A 15969-nucleotide genomic window follows, 5' to 3' on the forward strand; every position below is an offset into this window, starting at 1 on the left:
CTAAGTACCTCATGTAAGTGCAGTCATGAAGTATTTGTCTTTTTGTGACTGACTCATTTTGCACCATAATGTTCTCAAGGTCTATTCATGCCATAACATATGTGAGAATTTCCTTCCTTTTTAAGGCTGAGTAAGATTGTGTTGTATAAGGCCGGGTGTGGTGGTCCACACCTGTGTAATCCTAGCAATTAATAGGCTGAGATAGAAGGGTCTCGAGTTTCATCTAGGCCAGCCTAGGCTACATAGCAAGACTCTGTCTCAAAAAGAAAAAAAAAAAAAAAAAATCCAGGACATCAAAGTACCACACTTGCCTTATCCATTCATCTTTGAAATCTTTTTTGGGGGTTGGGGGAAAGAATTGGGGTTTGAACTCAGGGCCTTGCTCTTGCTAGGCAGATGCTCATACCACTTGATCCATACTCCCAGACCTTTCATTTCATCTTTTATTTTAAATCATATAATTATAGTACTGTAGATACATTGCGACGTTTACAAAAGTGCTTATAAGGTATCTTAGTTAAATTCACCCTTTCATCATTCTCCTTTATCCTCCATCTCCATTCATCTTTTAGTAGACACTGGGTTGTTTCCCACATTTTAGCTTGTGAATAATGCCATTTTTTTTGGGCACTGGGGTTTGAACTCAAGGCTTCCTGCTTGCTAGGCAGGTGAGCTTACTACTTGAGCTAATCTGCCAGCCCTATTTTTTCCTCTGATGGGTTTTTGTTTGAAATAGGGTCTCTTGAACTATTTGCCTGGGGCTGGCTTCAAACCACAATCCTCCTGATCTCTGCCTCCTGAGTAGCTAGGATTACAGGTGTGAGCCACTGGTGCCCAGCCAATAATGCTACTGTAAAAGTGAGTATACAAATTCTTCAAAAACCTTTCTTTTGCTTTAATAATGTTTTTTCAGTGAAACCTTACTTTCAGTTCTTTTGAGATTTTAAATCTATGGTTTGAACATATCCCCTAAAGTTCATGTGTTGGGAACTTGATCTCTAATGTGAGTGTTGAGAAGTGGAACCTTTAAGAGGTGATTAGGTCCTGGGTGTTCTGCCTTCATGAATGGCTTAATGCCATTATTGTAGAGAGTGAGTTAGTTATCCTGGTAGTAAGCTTCTGATAAAAGGGTAAGTTTGACAGTCCTCCTCCCTCCAGCTTCCCTTTGCTCTTTACTCTCTTCCCCTTCCCCTTTTTTCATGGAATGAAACAGGAAGAGGCCTTTGCTGGGTGCTGGAACCTTGATATTGGGCTTCTTAGCTTCTAGAAGTGTGAGAAACAAATTTTTCCTTTTGTAAATTACCCAGTCTGTGGTGCTTTGTTACAGCAAAACAAAACAGACTAAAACATACTCCCAAAGTAGAACTGATGAATTATATGATAATTCTACTTGTCATTTTTTTCAGGAACTCCCATACTGTTTTCCATAGTACTGTACTATTTTACAACACTGTATAAGGGTTCCAGTGTCTCCACATCCTTTCTGAGATTTGTTACTTTGTTTTATGTTTTGTTTTTGAGACAGGGTCTGTGTATGTAGTCCAGGGTGGCCTTGAATTTAGCTATGTATCCCAGAATGTCCTCAAACTCTCCTCCTGCCTCAACCTCCCCTACTTACTGTGTAGTTTTAAACATTCTGCATTTTGCTGACTGCATCTATGTGGTGTTGTTGGACATAGTTTACTGTCTCCTGTATTTCTGAAATTAGGAACAAGATTTTAAATTACATTCTGATTCAGGTGTACGCATACTTCATAGTGTGTGGTGCATACATCTTTTTTGGTTGGCTGTTTTTGTTTGTGAAGCATACTTTTGTTTTTTTTTTGTATTAAGATTTGTGCTCACCCTTGCTAAGCAGATGCTCTACCACTTGAGCCACACCTCCAGCCCTGTTTTTGTTTTTGAAGATAGAGTCTCTTACTATTATGTAGCTCATCCTGCCTCAGCCTTCTGAGTGCTGGGATTATGTTTATGTGCTACTACACCTGCCCCCACTATATGTGGCTTACCACATTACAGTCAGGAAAAACATGCCGAGACCTGGAGTCCTCTAATCTTTTTCATAAGGAGGAGAAAGAAGAGATGGAACATCTGATGGAAGGATCCTGAAAGTGTTTGTACCTTGTACCTTCATTGAATGACATGTACCAGACTCTCCAACTCCCAGAATTACAGTTTTGCCTAGTCAAATTTGTGGTGGTATTCATAACTCATTCCCAAGAAGCTTATGTAAGTGTTCTTTGGTGTTCGTATAACTCTGGTGATTGCTACTCATGGTTGACTCATGTGAAGGAGAAAGTTCAGGGGTATTTGCACTCGGTCTTGCTCTGTGATCTCAGCTAGGATGGTAATAATCATTGACTTTTAAGCCATGCAAATACTAATGTACATTTGCTGTCTGGCATAGCATATGTCTCATTAACTACTTGTTGGACTTTTGATTTTTTTTCTTTGGGGGTCTTATTGATTGGCTGTGAGGTTGTATTCTAGTATTTTGGGAGGGCTGTTTTTTGAAAGTTAAACCATTTTGCTTAGGTTGTGAATTTATATGATTCAATATTCAGAAGGCACAAAAGTGTATATAATGTTGGGCACTGGAGGCTCATTCCTGTAATCATAGATGCTTGGGAGGCTGAGATTGAGAGGATCGAGGTTTGAGGCCAGCCCAGGCAAATAGTTTCATGAGATCCTATCTCTAAAATAGCCAGAGCAAAATGGGCTGAAGGTGTGACTCAAGTGGTAGAGCACCTGCTTTGTAAGCACAAAGCCATGAGTTCAAACCTTGGTCATGCCAAAAAAAAAAAGTATAAATAATGAAAAGTTGCATTTTGGCTTAAGGAAAATTTAATTATAGAATTAAAAAAAATAAGAATAGTTCACTAAAGGTGTGGCTTTGTGTTATGTAAAAACCAGAAACTTCATAATAAGCATCATGAAGCACCAATGAAGCATTTGTAAAACATTGACAACAAACTGCAAATATTAGCCCATGTGTAAACTAAAGCTCTTTAACAAGCAAAAGATAACTGTTGAACCCGAAGCTGAGGATTCATTCAAAGAATGCTGGGTGGTAAGGAACTGATTTAGACCTGTATGCCCAGTATATAGAAAAGAAGGAAGTTTGTGTCTGAACTAAATGTGCATATAAATCATGTATACGATGTCTGATGAGTTTTAAATTGCCGTTGCACTTGGCTCCATTCAGCCCCATGCCAAACAGGGGTTCATAGCCAGTCCTCGTAATTTAGAATGGATGTTTGATAGTGACTCTGTCTGTAAGACTGAAAGACCAGCAGGTTGTGTTCTTTCTTCTCTCTTCAGTCTGAGAGGGAGAAGTAAGAAGGAAATACACAAGGAAATGCAACAGTTAGCAATAAGTTCCCATAACCCAACCCATCAATTTCAAACTCCTTAGCCTGACCTTCAAGACCTGCTTCTGTGTTCTGATTCTGTCCTATCTGCCTAGTCTCTAACCTTGCCTTCAACTCTTCTTCCAAGTGGTTGCCCAATAAATTTGCTTGTGAAATCGAAACAAAACAAAACAAGACCAGGAGAATATCAAAGGTCATTATCAGGACTAGGGGTATAGCTCAATGAAAAAACAAAAATAAAAACAAAGCAAGGCTGTTATCAGAACCAGGCCAGAGGAGCCAGCAAAACAGTAAGTTGAAGTATGCCAACCCTCCCAGAGTGTATTTGGCGTATGGGCCACAGGTGTAGTGTTGCTATGGTCATTTAGCAGTGTCTAGCCCTCCTGGGAAGGTTGCTGTCCAACCAAACAGCTATTCATTTGGGAGGAAGAATTTAGGGCTGTGAGTTAGGACAAAAGTGAAAGTACTGTTGAAGTGTTAGCTCTTTGTGGAGATGGGCTAGATCATTCTATGAAAGGAGAACAGAATTTGCTGAGCTCTACTCCTGTATTGTTTCAGGTAGAAACTGGAGAGAACTGAAGAGGGTAGTTAGTCAGACTTGAAACTCTACTTTGAAGCTTCTCTCTCCTCTCTCTCTCTTTTTAAATTTTATTTTTCTGTAGGTGCTCACATATGCTAGGCAAGCATTCTGGCACTGGGCTGCAACCCCCACCTCTTTTAGTTCTTTGTGTCTAGCTGGACACACATGCAATGGTACCTTGTTTCCTCAGCAGGTAGAATATGTCTATGAGCCATGGCTCACACTAGATGAGCCAGTAGCTCATTAATGCTTCTTACCACCCTGAGCTCTGCTGTCCCAGTGAGGCCTTTTGTAAAAGGGCTGCTACAACGGTAGTAGAGAAGGGTAGTGTGATGTTTTAAGTTCTTGCACATATGAAATGGTATTATAGTGTTCCATTATGAGCATTCACCAGGATGATGATTCTTTTACCCTAGCCTTCTGTGTAGCTGATATTATTGGTGTGAGCCACCATGTCGGCTTGTTCTTTGAGATAGGGTCTCACTATATTTTTTGCTCGGGCTGGCCTATTACTGTGATCCTCTCGTCTCTGCCTCTCAAGTAGCTGAGATTACAGGAGTGAGTGCAGTCTTCATTTTGGGCATTCTTAGGGTGATGCCTTCCTTGGCCATTTCTCCTTTGCTCTTCAAAAAGCAAAGGCTGTACCTGAACCTCAGTGGTGTCTCAGTGTGAAGGTCAAAGAAGGTGCTGCCAGTGTCACTGCAGGGGAGGGAGTAAATCACTCTCGGCACCCATATATGAATGGGTGTGTATACCACCCATCTCTCCCTACATTTATAATGACCACGTTAGCCTCTCCTCCTTGCCTTGCCACTGGACCAGGGGAAATTAGTATGTTAAGAAGAAGAGGACTTGGGTTAGTCTTCACCAGGACAGGGGTTTTGTGCAACATGCAGAGAAAGGCCTTGAATCCTCCCACCCAAGTATGCTTTGGATGAAGAGCTCCTGGAAGGAGAGAGAAAAGTGGTTGTTTGGTTGGAAGGCCCTTCCTGCAGCTGCATTGCTTACTTCATGTTAGCCAATATAGAACTGCATGTATTTTCCCAACCATTCTGTCTTAGGGCACTATGCTTTTTGCATATGTGCCCATATTTTCCTAGGATGTTCTTCCTTTCTTTTGCTAGCTGAGGCCTTCCCATTCTGTTGGACTAACCTGAGATCTCACTTTTTCCAAGAAGCACTATCACGCCCAGCCCTAGGGAAGGCTGGATTAGGTATCCTCTCCCAGTATTGTTGCTTTTAGGCACTTACCACACTGCATATGTTTCCCCATGTAGTCCAAGCCATTGTGCTGTAGCATAGGACTTGGTATGTAGCATACGCTCAAATGTGTGTTAGGTTAAACTGAAAGGCAGCTGGAAAAATCACAGTGGCTAGCTTATCATAGTCTCTCATGTTGAGGTTTAAAAAGAAGGTGTGACCTACAACTTCATGTTGGGTGTGTGCATGTGTGGGTAATAAGAAGCACTCATTTTTAGCAGGTGTGGTGGTTCACACCTATAATCCCAATACCTCTTGCTAAGGCAAGAGGCTCTTGCGTTTGGGACCAGCCTGGGCTACATAGTGAGTTCTAGGCCAGTCTGAGGTACACAGCAAGACCTTATCCCCCCCTTCCCCCGCCCCCCAAAAAGATACTCATTTCGTGACAACAAAATGCAGTTTGCACATGTCATTTCTGCTTCCTCCCTTTGCTTTATTTCTGGTGTTTGAATAGGTTATATAAATTGAGGTTTGAGTTCTCCCCACAAGTAGATATTTCTACCCAGCTTGTTTGCCCAAGGCTCCAGAGCTTTTTATGCTCCTGGACTCAGTTCTCTGGTTGGGAATATGGAGTTCTATGGAATTAGGTAGGCCAGGCTTTGAATAGTACCTTCCATGAAAGAGTTATTGACATCCCCATTCATTCATTCATTCATTGCATGCTGGAGATGGAACCCAGGGCCTATACATGCCAGGCAAACATTCTACCACTGTTATATGTACTCCAACCCCAGACACCTCTAATTTAGAGATATGGGAAATCTGGCTCAGAAGCTGGACCTATAAACATAGAGCTAGTTAGTATCAGAGCTGGGATTCAAAGCCAGGGCTGTACAGCTACAAAGCTCATACTCTTAATTGCCTGCTTCTGTTTTTCTGCTTATTTTGTATATACTAATGGGCAAGACCTCTCAACTCCAGTTTTTTGTATTTAGAATGGGAGGAACAAAACTTACCTTTTGGAGTTACTGTAAGTAAGGGAGAAAGTTATGAAAGGTACAACCCATACTTTATATCTTGAATAGTAGTACTCAACATAAAAACATATATCCAGGAATTCTTTGACACTCCTCTTTCTTCCTAATATGAACTGAGCTTTGTGAGATTTGCTTCCAATGACTAAAATACAGAAAGGGAAAGGTAATAATTTTCCAGTGGGAAACTTGTCAGATTCCACTTTAACCAAGTGATCAGGTGTATTAAGTCATGTTAATATCATGTACCCCAATAAGATGTAATGAGAAGGGCACTTCACCAACTCTGTGATTATTCTCCTCCCCTACCCCTCAAGCTATAAACTTGATCTAATCATGAGAAAATACCAGATAAACTCAAGCAGGGGACAGTATACAAAATACATGACCAGAATCAAGTGATTTTTGGTTCCAAAAAGTGTCAAAATCATGAGAGATAAAAAATATTTCAAGAAGCTTCTATAGTTTAGGGGGAGCTAAACTATAATGTTTTCAGTGAGCAAACCGGACAACTAAATGCAATGTGGTATCCTTGATAGAATCCTGTAACAGAAAAAGACATTTAGGGGAAAACTAGTGAAATCCAAATAAAGTCTGTAGTTTGGTTAAATGCAAACAAAGTCACCAAAACCAACCAGCCAAACAAACCAAACCCAAATAAACTTCAGAGCTGGGTATCATGGTGTGTGCTTATCATCCCAGCATTCAGGGGACTGAGGTAGGAGGACTGTGAGTTTGAGGCCATCCTGAACTGTATAGTAAGGCCCTGTCTCAAAAACCAAAACAGAACAAAAGAAAACAAACAAACAAAAACAATCTGGGTCTTTCCTGCCTAAGTGCTGAATGGAATTGACTAGTGCACCTCTATTCTGGCATTATGATGTAGTTTCAAATTCCTCTTTCTTCCTTTGGGAAAGGCCCTTTAGTCGTGTAGTACCTACATTTGGGGGGTTCTTACAGATTTGGGGACAGGCTTATTATGGTCTATGTGACTCTCAAGGCCTTGTCTACTCAATGAGCTCAGTGCTGCTTAGCAGGCTCAGGAGAGGACATAGACTCTGCTCCTTGACCTCAGTCACGTTTGATGCCACAAATGATTTTCAGGTTATCTCTTCCCTTTTTTCTTCTGTCAGGCATTACTTTTAGACATTTTGCTCTTTCAAGGTGTTGTACCTCCCATGTGATTCCTGTGTGGTCATTGCAGGAAATAGTCTTTCATACTCCTGTGACCCTAACACAATTTTTTCTTGGTTTAGCTGATTATCTCTCACTTTAACCTTTAAGTTCTTTAGGTCTGTTGACTTGCTTCTCCTATGGTGTTTAGTATACCTTGCCATGTGTCTGTGTGTAAACACAACCTCCTTTAGAGGGAAGGAGTCTTTCAACTATCCCTTGATGAAGCATCTAGGACAGTGCTTGTCATATTGTAAGTCCTCATTAATGTTGACAAGTTGAATAGGTGAACACTCTAAAGCACCTTCTACTTGGCAGATGAGAGGTAGAGGAACTTGCTTAGAGTCACACAAGAGACTGTGAGCTCTATTTGATACCCACTTTCTCAGGCTCTATGCCTGCCTGGGTGCTCTGAGGCCACAGTGCCTCCTAACTCTGTTCGTAGTGCTAAATGATAGTAAGGGATGGCTGTCATTTATTGTGGGCCAGGCTTGTGTCTAGGAATGCTCACTAGTCCTCAAAAGGTCAAGATGTGGGCATCACTAGCCTCATAGATGCATCCATGGACATTCAGAGAGATGTAAGTAATTTGCTTTGGGTTACCTGCTGATAAGTTGCTGCATTGAAATTTGACCCCAGGCATGTCTGGCATCAAATCCCATTCTTCCCCCCCAGTAATAAAGCCACCTCTTATTTTTTTCAGACCCATCCCTAGAAGGCATGTGTGGCACTGAGCATGCCCAGCTAGGGGAAGATGGGCAGCGGCCGCCACGGTGCACTTCAACTACCTCATCTCATTCTGAGCCTTCAGAGCAGCTTAGGCACCACCAAGGCAAGATCCTAGCCTCTGAGGACCCCAAAAAGAAGAGGGCTCAGAAGCCCTCTCATATGAGGAGAAATATACGGTGAGCTATGCCCTGGGTAAGGGGAGAGGGAATGTGGTAGAGATATTTCCCTTGTCATGAGGCTGGTAGTAGTAGAAGGACTGGATTGAATAGGAGAGTCCTCTTTCCAAAGGAGAAAAGTACCCAACTGTGTGCCCTCATCTACCGTGAAGGTGCTGAGCATGTTGGTGCACACCTGCAATCCTAGCACTAAGGCAGGAGGATCATGAATTCCATGCTAGCTTGGGCTACATAGTAAGACCTGTCTCAAAAACAAACAAACATTAATGAAGGTGTAGCTCAGGCCCACTGGGTTGAGCTGTAGAGGATGCAGGGAGTATGTAGAAGGACCTTGAGCACTGCTGAGAAGGAGGCCTTGGGTGTTGGTCCAAGGATGATAAAGCCTTCATTTTTCCTTATGTCTTGAAACAAGAGGATTAAAACAACAACAACCCTTCTGATCTTTTAGAACTCAACTTCAGATAGCGGGAGATTGACTTGAAGTGGGGCTTCTTTCTTGAGCTAAAAGATGATCAAATATGAACTTTCTTAGTCATCCAAATTGTCAACAGTCCTTCCTTCTGCCAAGTAACAACTTGGGCCAGTAAAAGAAGATAAATGCTACCATTTTCTTCTCGTACCCCACATTTTTAAGAAAACCTGACATCTTGAAACTGTTACTTTAAGTTTGTGCATAGGGATTTAGAATCCCAATAATCCTCCTTTTCCATATCACAACTTTTTGGGGTTTTTTTGGCCATGCTGAAATTTGAACTCAGGGCTTCATGCTTGCTAGATTGGCATGCTACCACTTGAGCCACTCTGTCAGCCCTTTGTGTATGGGTTATTTTTAAGATAGGGTCTTGTTTTGTGCCTTGGCCAGCCTGGACTATGACCCTCCCTATTTATGTTTCCTTACATAGGGTAGCTGAATGACAGGTGTATACCACCGCATTCACCCATTGGTTGAAATGAGGTCTTATAAACTTTTTTTCTGGGCTGGCCTGAAATCATGATCCTCCCTATCTCTACCTTCCAAGTAGCTAAGATTACAGGCTTGAGCCCCTACACCTGGCTTGAAGTCATATTTTTCTAAAAATCCTGTCCATTGCAAAGGCTTAGTGTGAGAGCCAAAATGGCTTATTCTCCTCCCCCTTCAGTTCTCTGAGCTCAGCAGTGGTGATTTCCCATTTGAACTTGCCCTTATATTGCCCAAATTGTAAGTGAGCTCAAGTGCTCTCTTTTTTAAATGTTTAGAAAGCTACTCCGGGAGGATCAATTGGAACCCGTTACCAAAGCAGCACAGCAGGAAGAGTTGGAAAGAAGGAAGCGCCTGGAGCAGCAGAGGAAAGATTACGCAGCCCCCATTCCCACTGTTCCCCTGGAGTTCCTACCTGGTAAGCAGTGCGTATAGCAGGAAAGGGTTTGTCCTTGGGATGGGGGTAAGTGTACATAGGGGTCAACAGTAGATCTGGAATAAGATTGTGGCCTCTCAGGAATCCTGTAATTGTCATTTAAAAAGTAAAGGTGGAAAAATAATGTATTCCTCAAATCAATTTCATTGAAATTATTTTCCCTTTAACTTTAGGTCTTAACATGCCAATGGATTTGACCTTTTCTGGTGGTCAGGTAGATAGCAGGAAGTTAGAGCCAGTAGAGAAAGGGATTTTGGAAAGAGTACTGAGGATTTTGAGACACCTCTCTGCTTCTCTTCCCAGTGGAGACTCCTCATGAGAGCAACAAAGAAGGAGGGGTGATGAATTGTTTTGGAAAATATGTTTCAGCTAAATGTGGTTTTGACATTCTCTTCCATCTTTTTCTAGAGGAAATTGTCTTACATGCGAGTGATGGTCCCCAACTGCCTCCTCGGGTCTTGGCCCAGGAAGTCATTTGTTTGGACAGTAGCAGTGGCAGTGAGGATGAAAAAAGCAGTCGAGATGGTAAGATTGAGCCAGAGGTGCCTCCCCTTCCTTCTGGTCAGTGTTCACCTTGAGATTGTTGTACTTTTGAAAAAGTTCAGTCCTTACTCTTTTGGTTGAGGGTGTTTGACAAACTGCCCTCAGTCACTTCAGTAAATATAAGTTTACCTTTAACTTGAAGCTGGAAGAAAGAAATAAAATAATAAAATTTTTTGTAAGTCATGACAAGTTCTAGCTGGGTGTCTGTGTTCTTCTCTGACAACTGGTGGTAAATTCTCTCTGCTTCCTGGGTATTTGTTTTGTTTTTTTGTTGTCTCAGAGGTGATTGAACTGAGTTCTGGAGAGGAGGACACTCTGCACATTGTAGACAGCAGTGAGTCTGTCAGCGAGGAGGATGAGGAAGAGGAGAAGGGTGGTACCCATGTAAATGACGCCTTAAACCAGCATGACGCTCTTGGGCGGGTCCTTGTCAACCTGAACCACCCTCCTGAGGAGGAGAATGTCTTCCTGGCCCCACAGTTGGCACGGGCTGTGAAACCTCATCAGGTACAGCGTATCTTGACCCCCATCTCCTTTCCCTGTGTTTCCTTGCTGGAACCATTGCCTGTTGGTGCTTATTAGCATCATAGCCTGTGAAGTAGTTATTTGATCCCATGAGGGGCTATTAGAAAGGTCTGATCCTTCCTTCTAGCAGTTAATGCTTCAAGATTCCTGTGACTGTGAAGGGGTGGGAAAGAGAAAAAATAAGCCTTAGGTTTTCCCTGTCATGTAGAAGTCACAGGAGCTCATGGCCACAGTCTTGCTCCTTCTTCTGTGAGATCATGAAGAAAGAGCTTGAGTAGGGCTCTGGAGAGCAGTGCTTTAATTAGAAAGATGTGTATCCAGAAGAGTCATGATAATCAGATATCAAGGGAGTTTCTGATAGTTGGGAGCAGACTAGGTTGCATTGATCCAGAGCTTGGAACCAGGACCAGGGAGTGAAAAGTTCCATAAAGTCAGGGATTGAGTCAGCTTAAGAACTTTCCAACAGCAAGAATTATTCCTTATAGGATGGGTTGCCTGGATGAGATGCCCTCTCCAAGGACCAGGGCAGCCAGGTTGAATGAAAGACTTTGTTAGGAATTTGGTATTGCAGACTCTAATATTAGATATTATGCCAGGGAATGGTTTTCTGTGTTTTCTCTAAGACCATCACCAACCAGTAGACCAGTCAGGGGTACAAAGAAACTTCTGTGGCTGTTCACACCACAGCTGCCTGTTACAACAAGATGGCTCATTTGTTTATTTCTGGCCAATTCCAAAGTGAGTAAAACTAGAGCTCTGGTCTTTGCCAGCCCCTCTTAACATTTGTTTTGTTTTGTCCCTCATCAGATTGGCGGGATCCGGTTCCTGTATGATAACCTAGTTGAGTCATTGGAGAGGTTTAAAACCAGTAGTGGTTTTGGTTGTATCCTGGCTCATAGCATGGGGCTGGGGAAAACTCTGCAAGTGATCTCCTTCATTGATGTTCTCTTCCGTCACACGCCAGCCAAAACAGTCCTTGCCATTGTGCCAGTAAGTTTTTCGGAAGGTTCCTCCTAGTCACCCCTCTGAAGAGTTCTGGGTTACTGGGCACTAAAAAGGTTGATGAGGTCATCTTTGTTTGAGCTTATTTCTTAGAATTCTTTTTGGACTTGGCTTTCTGATAGGTTAATACTCTTCAGAACTGGTTGGCAGAGTTCAACATGTGGCTTCCAGCTCCTGAAGCCCTTCCAGCTGATAACAAGCCTGAAGAAGTCCAGCCTCGGTTCTTTAAAGTTCACATCTTGAATGATGAGCACAAGTAGGTAGCCTGCCTTCTCTCTGCCCATTCCTTTTAGATTTCTCCCTGAGATCTAGATGTCAGAACAGTCTTGTTTAAGTATTGAACACTGTCTTCCAGATTCCTTTTTTTTTTCTGGCAGGACTGGGGATTGAACTTAGGTCTTCACACTTGCCATGGAGGTGCTCTACTACTTGAGCCATACCTCTAGTCTGTTTTTGCTCTGGTTATTTTGGAGATGGAGTCTTGCAAACTATTTGTTTGGGTTGACCTCAAACTTCGATCCTCCTGATCTTAACCTCCCAAGTAGCTAGGATTACAGGTGTGAGCCCCCAATGCCCCGTTCTTTTTGGTTTCTTGATGTGCACCTTTCTCTGTTCTTGCTCTAATTTTTTCCCCTCTCTACCTAGATTTTCAGTAAAGCCACAGTTATGTAGCCTGTGGAGTTTCTTGTGTTCTGCTCTAGGATGCTTTTATGTCATAAAATATCTCCAGGCATGGTTATGTTTTCCAGTGTGTGTAGTAGCAAACTTCAGCATAATTTAAAGAAACACTCCAACTTTTTACTTCTTTTTTTTTTTTTTTTTTGTGGTACTGGGGCTTCAGCTCAGGGCCTTCACTTTGAGCCACTCTACCAGCCCAATTTTTGTGATAGGGTTTTTCAAATAGTGAACTATTTGCCCAGGCTGGCTTCAAACTGTGATATTTCTGATTTCTGCCTCCTGAATAGCTAGGATTACAGGTGTGAGCCACCAGCACCTGGCAACTTTTTACTTTTTATATTTCTCTTTTCTTAGAAACCTAATCAGTAATGTCTTCTTTTAGAGACTGGTTTATAGTTGACCTTTAAAGGTAAAACTTCTAAAACTTTGAAAGGTATAAACCTGGTGTTTGTTTTAGTTTTAAATAAAATTATTTATATTTCTATTCTGTAAAGTCAGCCTGATTCCCAAAAATGTAAGCTATTTCTTGGTCCATGCCAGTTATTCATACTTTCCTTTCCCCTCACTGGCACAATTGACTTTATTTTCTACAGAGGCTGACTTTTGTGATTTGGTCACACACTTTAAAATAAGGAGACTCTGAGTGACCCAACAATTAGTCAATTGCCTGCTCTGCTCTCTTAGATTTCAGGATTATTAGTCCACATGTAAAATATTGTTATGGTTATTTTTTAAGGAGTGACTGCTTAGGTTTATCTGGTTTCTGCTGCCTCTGTACCTTTACTGTTTTTCCATGGGTCTTTATTCACTGGAGCTTGGCATACAAAATGCAGAACTGTACTTGAACTATTTGCCTAGGCTGGCCTCAAACTGCTATCCTTCCTATCTCAGCCCTCTAAGTAGCTAGGATTACAGGTATGAACCACTAGCTCCTGGCTGAACTACTATTTCTTGTTTAACCATCATCAATGATCCAGTCCATCCTCAGTACAGTCAGTATCTCTGGGATGCTAGGAAAGTCCTTGGTTACCTGACCAGTGCTCTTCTTGCTGCCTTATGAAATCTTTGGCAATAAGGAATTTTCAGTGGATAACAACATAGCTTTGATTAGGAGAAATTCTTCATGAATAGCAGCAGAAACAATGATATTTTCTCTCTGTCCAACTTAATAGAAATATATTTCAAATCTCACACAATTTTCTGTGTTCATTCTTGCAGGACAACGGCATCTCGTGCTAAAGTGATGGCTGATTGGGTGTCAGAGGGTGGGGTGCTTCTGATGGGGTATGAAATGTACAGACTCCTCACTCTGAAGAAATCCTTTGCCACAAGTCGACCGAAGAAAACCAAGAAACGGTCTCATCCAGTCATTATTGATCTGGATGAGGAAGATCGACAGCAGGAGTTTCGGAGAGGTGGGCAGCCAGTCTTGGAAATTCTCTAGGGTATTTTTAGGTAAAAAGAAATAGTGTTTCCACCTAGATGGGTATGAAGTGTATTACTGAAGTGGATCATTGTCATGGACAGTAATTCTGGACCCCAGGATGGGCAGGGCAGCCTTCAGTGGCCTGAAGAAGGTGCTGCTTTTTCTGCAGGCCATACCCTGTCTTGGGGGAGACTCTCCCATCCTTATTTCTCTTTCAGAACAGTTGAGAAAGTGACTGCCTTTACCACTTTATTACCACTAGAGGTTTTCTGAGAACACTTAAAAAAAAAAAAAAAGACGACTAGTAATGCTTGTGAATTTATCCCAGTTGCTTTTAGTGAAAACCATTCTGCTCATAGTTCTAGTTCCATTCATAATCTTATAAGGTGCAGGGCTCATTTGGGGAAGAAAGTTTTTAAGGGTTCATAGGCCATTCAATTTATAGGTCTTTTTGTTCTAGGTTTGCTTCTGTAGTAGAGCTTTAATGAATATGCCATTTAGCAATGACTGGTGAATAACTGCAGGAAGACCTTGTCCTTTAACTAGCTTCTACTAGCCAGCCCTCAGAAGGAGTCAAGATGCTGGCAATGGTGAGAGTCCACTGAAGTGTTTGGATTTTTCCCACTGATTTCATCCAGACACAGTTTTAGTCCTAGGCTGGCACTTTGTGAGGTCCCTGTCTCAGTTGTCCTGTAGTTGTAAACCCTAGGAATGCAAGTCAGTGTTACTCAGCCTAAAGAAAAAAATAATAATGAAGCAAGGAAAGGAGTGGGGAAAAGGGATGCTGATTGCAAGAGTCAATGTCAGGTTAGCATCATACCACACAGGAGCTTGAATGGCTGGCTCCCTTTCACCAATGGGGGCTGACTCTTGCTTTCCTGCTTCCTTCATTTCTTCTGTCTCCTCCAGGGTGCTCCCCTACTTCTCATATTATTGACTAAGAGCAGGCCCTTTCCCTCTGACTCCGGATCCTCTTCCCTCCCTAGAGTTTGAAAAGGCCTTATGCCGCCCTGGTCCTGATGTGGTGATCTGTGACGAAGGACACCGCATTAAAAACTGCCAGGCCAGCACCTCACAGGCTCTGAAGAACATACGTTCTCGCCGCCGGGTGGTGCTGACTGGGTACCCCCTGCAGAACAACCTCATCGAGTACTGGTGCATGGTGGACTTTGTACGCCCAGACTTTCTTGGCACTCGGCAAGAGTTCAGCAACATGTTTGAACGCCCTATCCTGAATGGGCAGTGCATTGACAGCACGCCTCAGGATGTCCGTCTCATGCGGTACCGGAGCCATGTCCTGCACAGTCTCCTGGAGGGCTTTGTGCAAAGGTGAGCCATACTCAGGGCCCTGTTTTCTGAATACTCAGAGAGCTCCCTCAGAGGGGTAGTGGACATGCTGAGGCTATTATCCAGGGGAGATGTTACCCTACAAGGGCCCTTCCTGGGGGGAAGTAGTGAAACTCCTTTGTGTAAATAACAGATGTAAATTTCTAGCTACAGTTTCAGTTCTCCTAAAATGAACCACCAAGAAGTGGTTCACTCATATATTACCTTGAAAGTTGCTGAAGATACTTGCAGAGAGAGCCAGCATTCTGTGGACTTGTGCGAAAGTATAGAGGTGGTACTATGGTATGACCTTACCAGTTTTAGCATCCCAGTAGATGTAGCTTAGGGTAATGTAATGCAGTCGCTGATTTTCCCATTAAGGTGGTATGGAGAAAGCTCAAAGAGGCATTCCTAAATTGGAGCAAGGACCTGAAGTTCATTCTTCTGGTTTCAGTCACCCAGTCATTCATGACTTGGGATAGGTCATTTGCCTCCTTGATTTAGTTTTCATCCTTAAGATGAGTTTCTTCTTCATGGTGCTGAACTACTCTGCATTTCAAGGACTGCCTGACTTGCCACTTCTGATCTCTTTGCCTCTGTAGGAGAGGCCACACTGTGTTGAAGATTCATCTCCCTGCTAAGGAAGAGAATGTGATTCTGGTGCGGCTCTCTAAGATCCAGCGAGATTTGTACACACAATTCATGGACCGCTTCCGGGACTGTGGTAGCAGTGGCTGGCTGGGGTTGAACCCTCTAAAGGCTTTCTGCGTGTGTTGCAAGGTGCATTGGGGTTCTCAGGAAAATGAATGGGG

General features: G+C 42.6%; 1 protein-coding gene across 6 annotated transcripts in view; it reads left to right on the top strand.

The window, feature by feature from the left end:
* The window catches only part of Rad54l2 (RAD54 like 2), a 106489-nt gene that overhangs the window by 67569 nt on the left and 22951 nt on the right, over positions 1 to 15969 (top strand). For 4 of the 6 annotated variants that reach the window (XM_074059349.1, XM_074059348.1, XM_074059350.1 and 1 more), the window contains exons 3-11: positions 8062 to 8263; positions 9500 to 9639; positions 10066 to 10182; positions 10481 to 10707; positions 11533 to 11715; positions 11850 to 11983; positions 13624 to 13820; positions 14818 to 15160; positions 15760 to 15937. In XM_074059349.1, coding sequence (XP_073915450.1) covers positions 8062 to 8263; positions 9500 to 9639; positions 10066 to 10182; positions 10481 to 10707; positions 11533 to 11715; positions 11850 to 11983; positions 13624 to 13820; positions 14818 to 15160; positions 15760 to 15937 — 1721 coding nt within the window. Of the gene's footprint in view, positions 1 to 736; positions 859 to 2827; positions 3662 to 8061; positions 8264 to 9499; positions 9640 to 10065; positions 10183 to 10480; positions 10708 to 11532; positions 11716 to 11849; positions 11984 to 13623; positions 13821 to 14817; positions 15161 to 15759; positions 15938 to 15969 lie in introns of those variants that run through there. The other 2 variants (XM_074059352.1, XM_074059353.1) reach the window with 2 other exon arrangements.

This window comes from Castor canadensis, chromosome 17, assembly GCF_047511655.1.
Source record: "Castor canadensis chromosome 17, mCasCan1.hap1v2, whole genome shotgun sequence".
Lineage (NCBI taxonomy): Eukaryota > Metazoa > Chordata > Mammalia > Rodentia > Castoridae > Castor > Castor canadensis.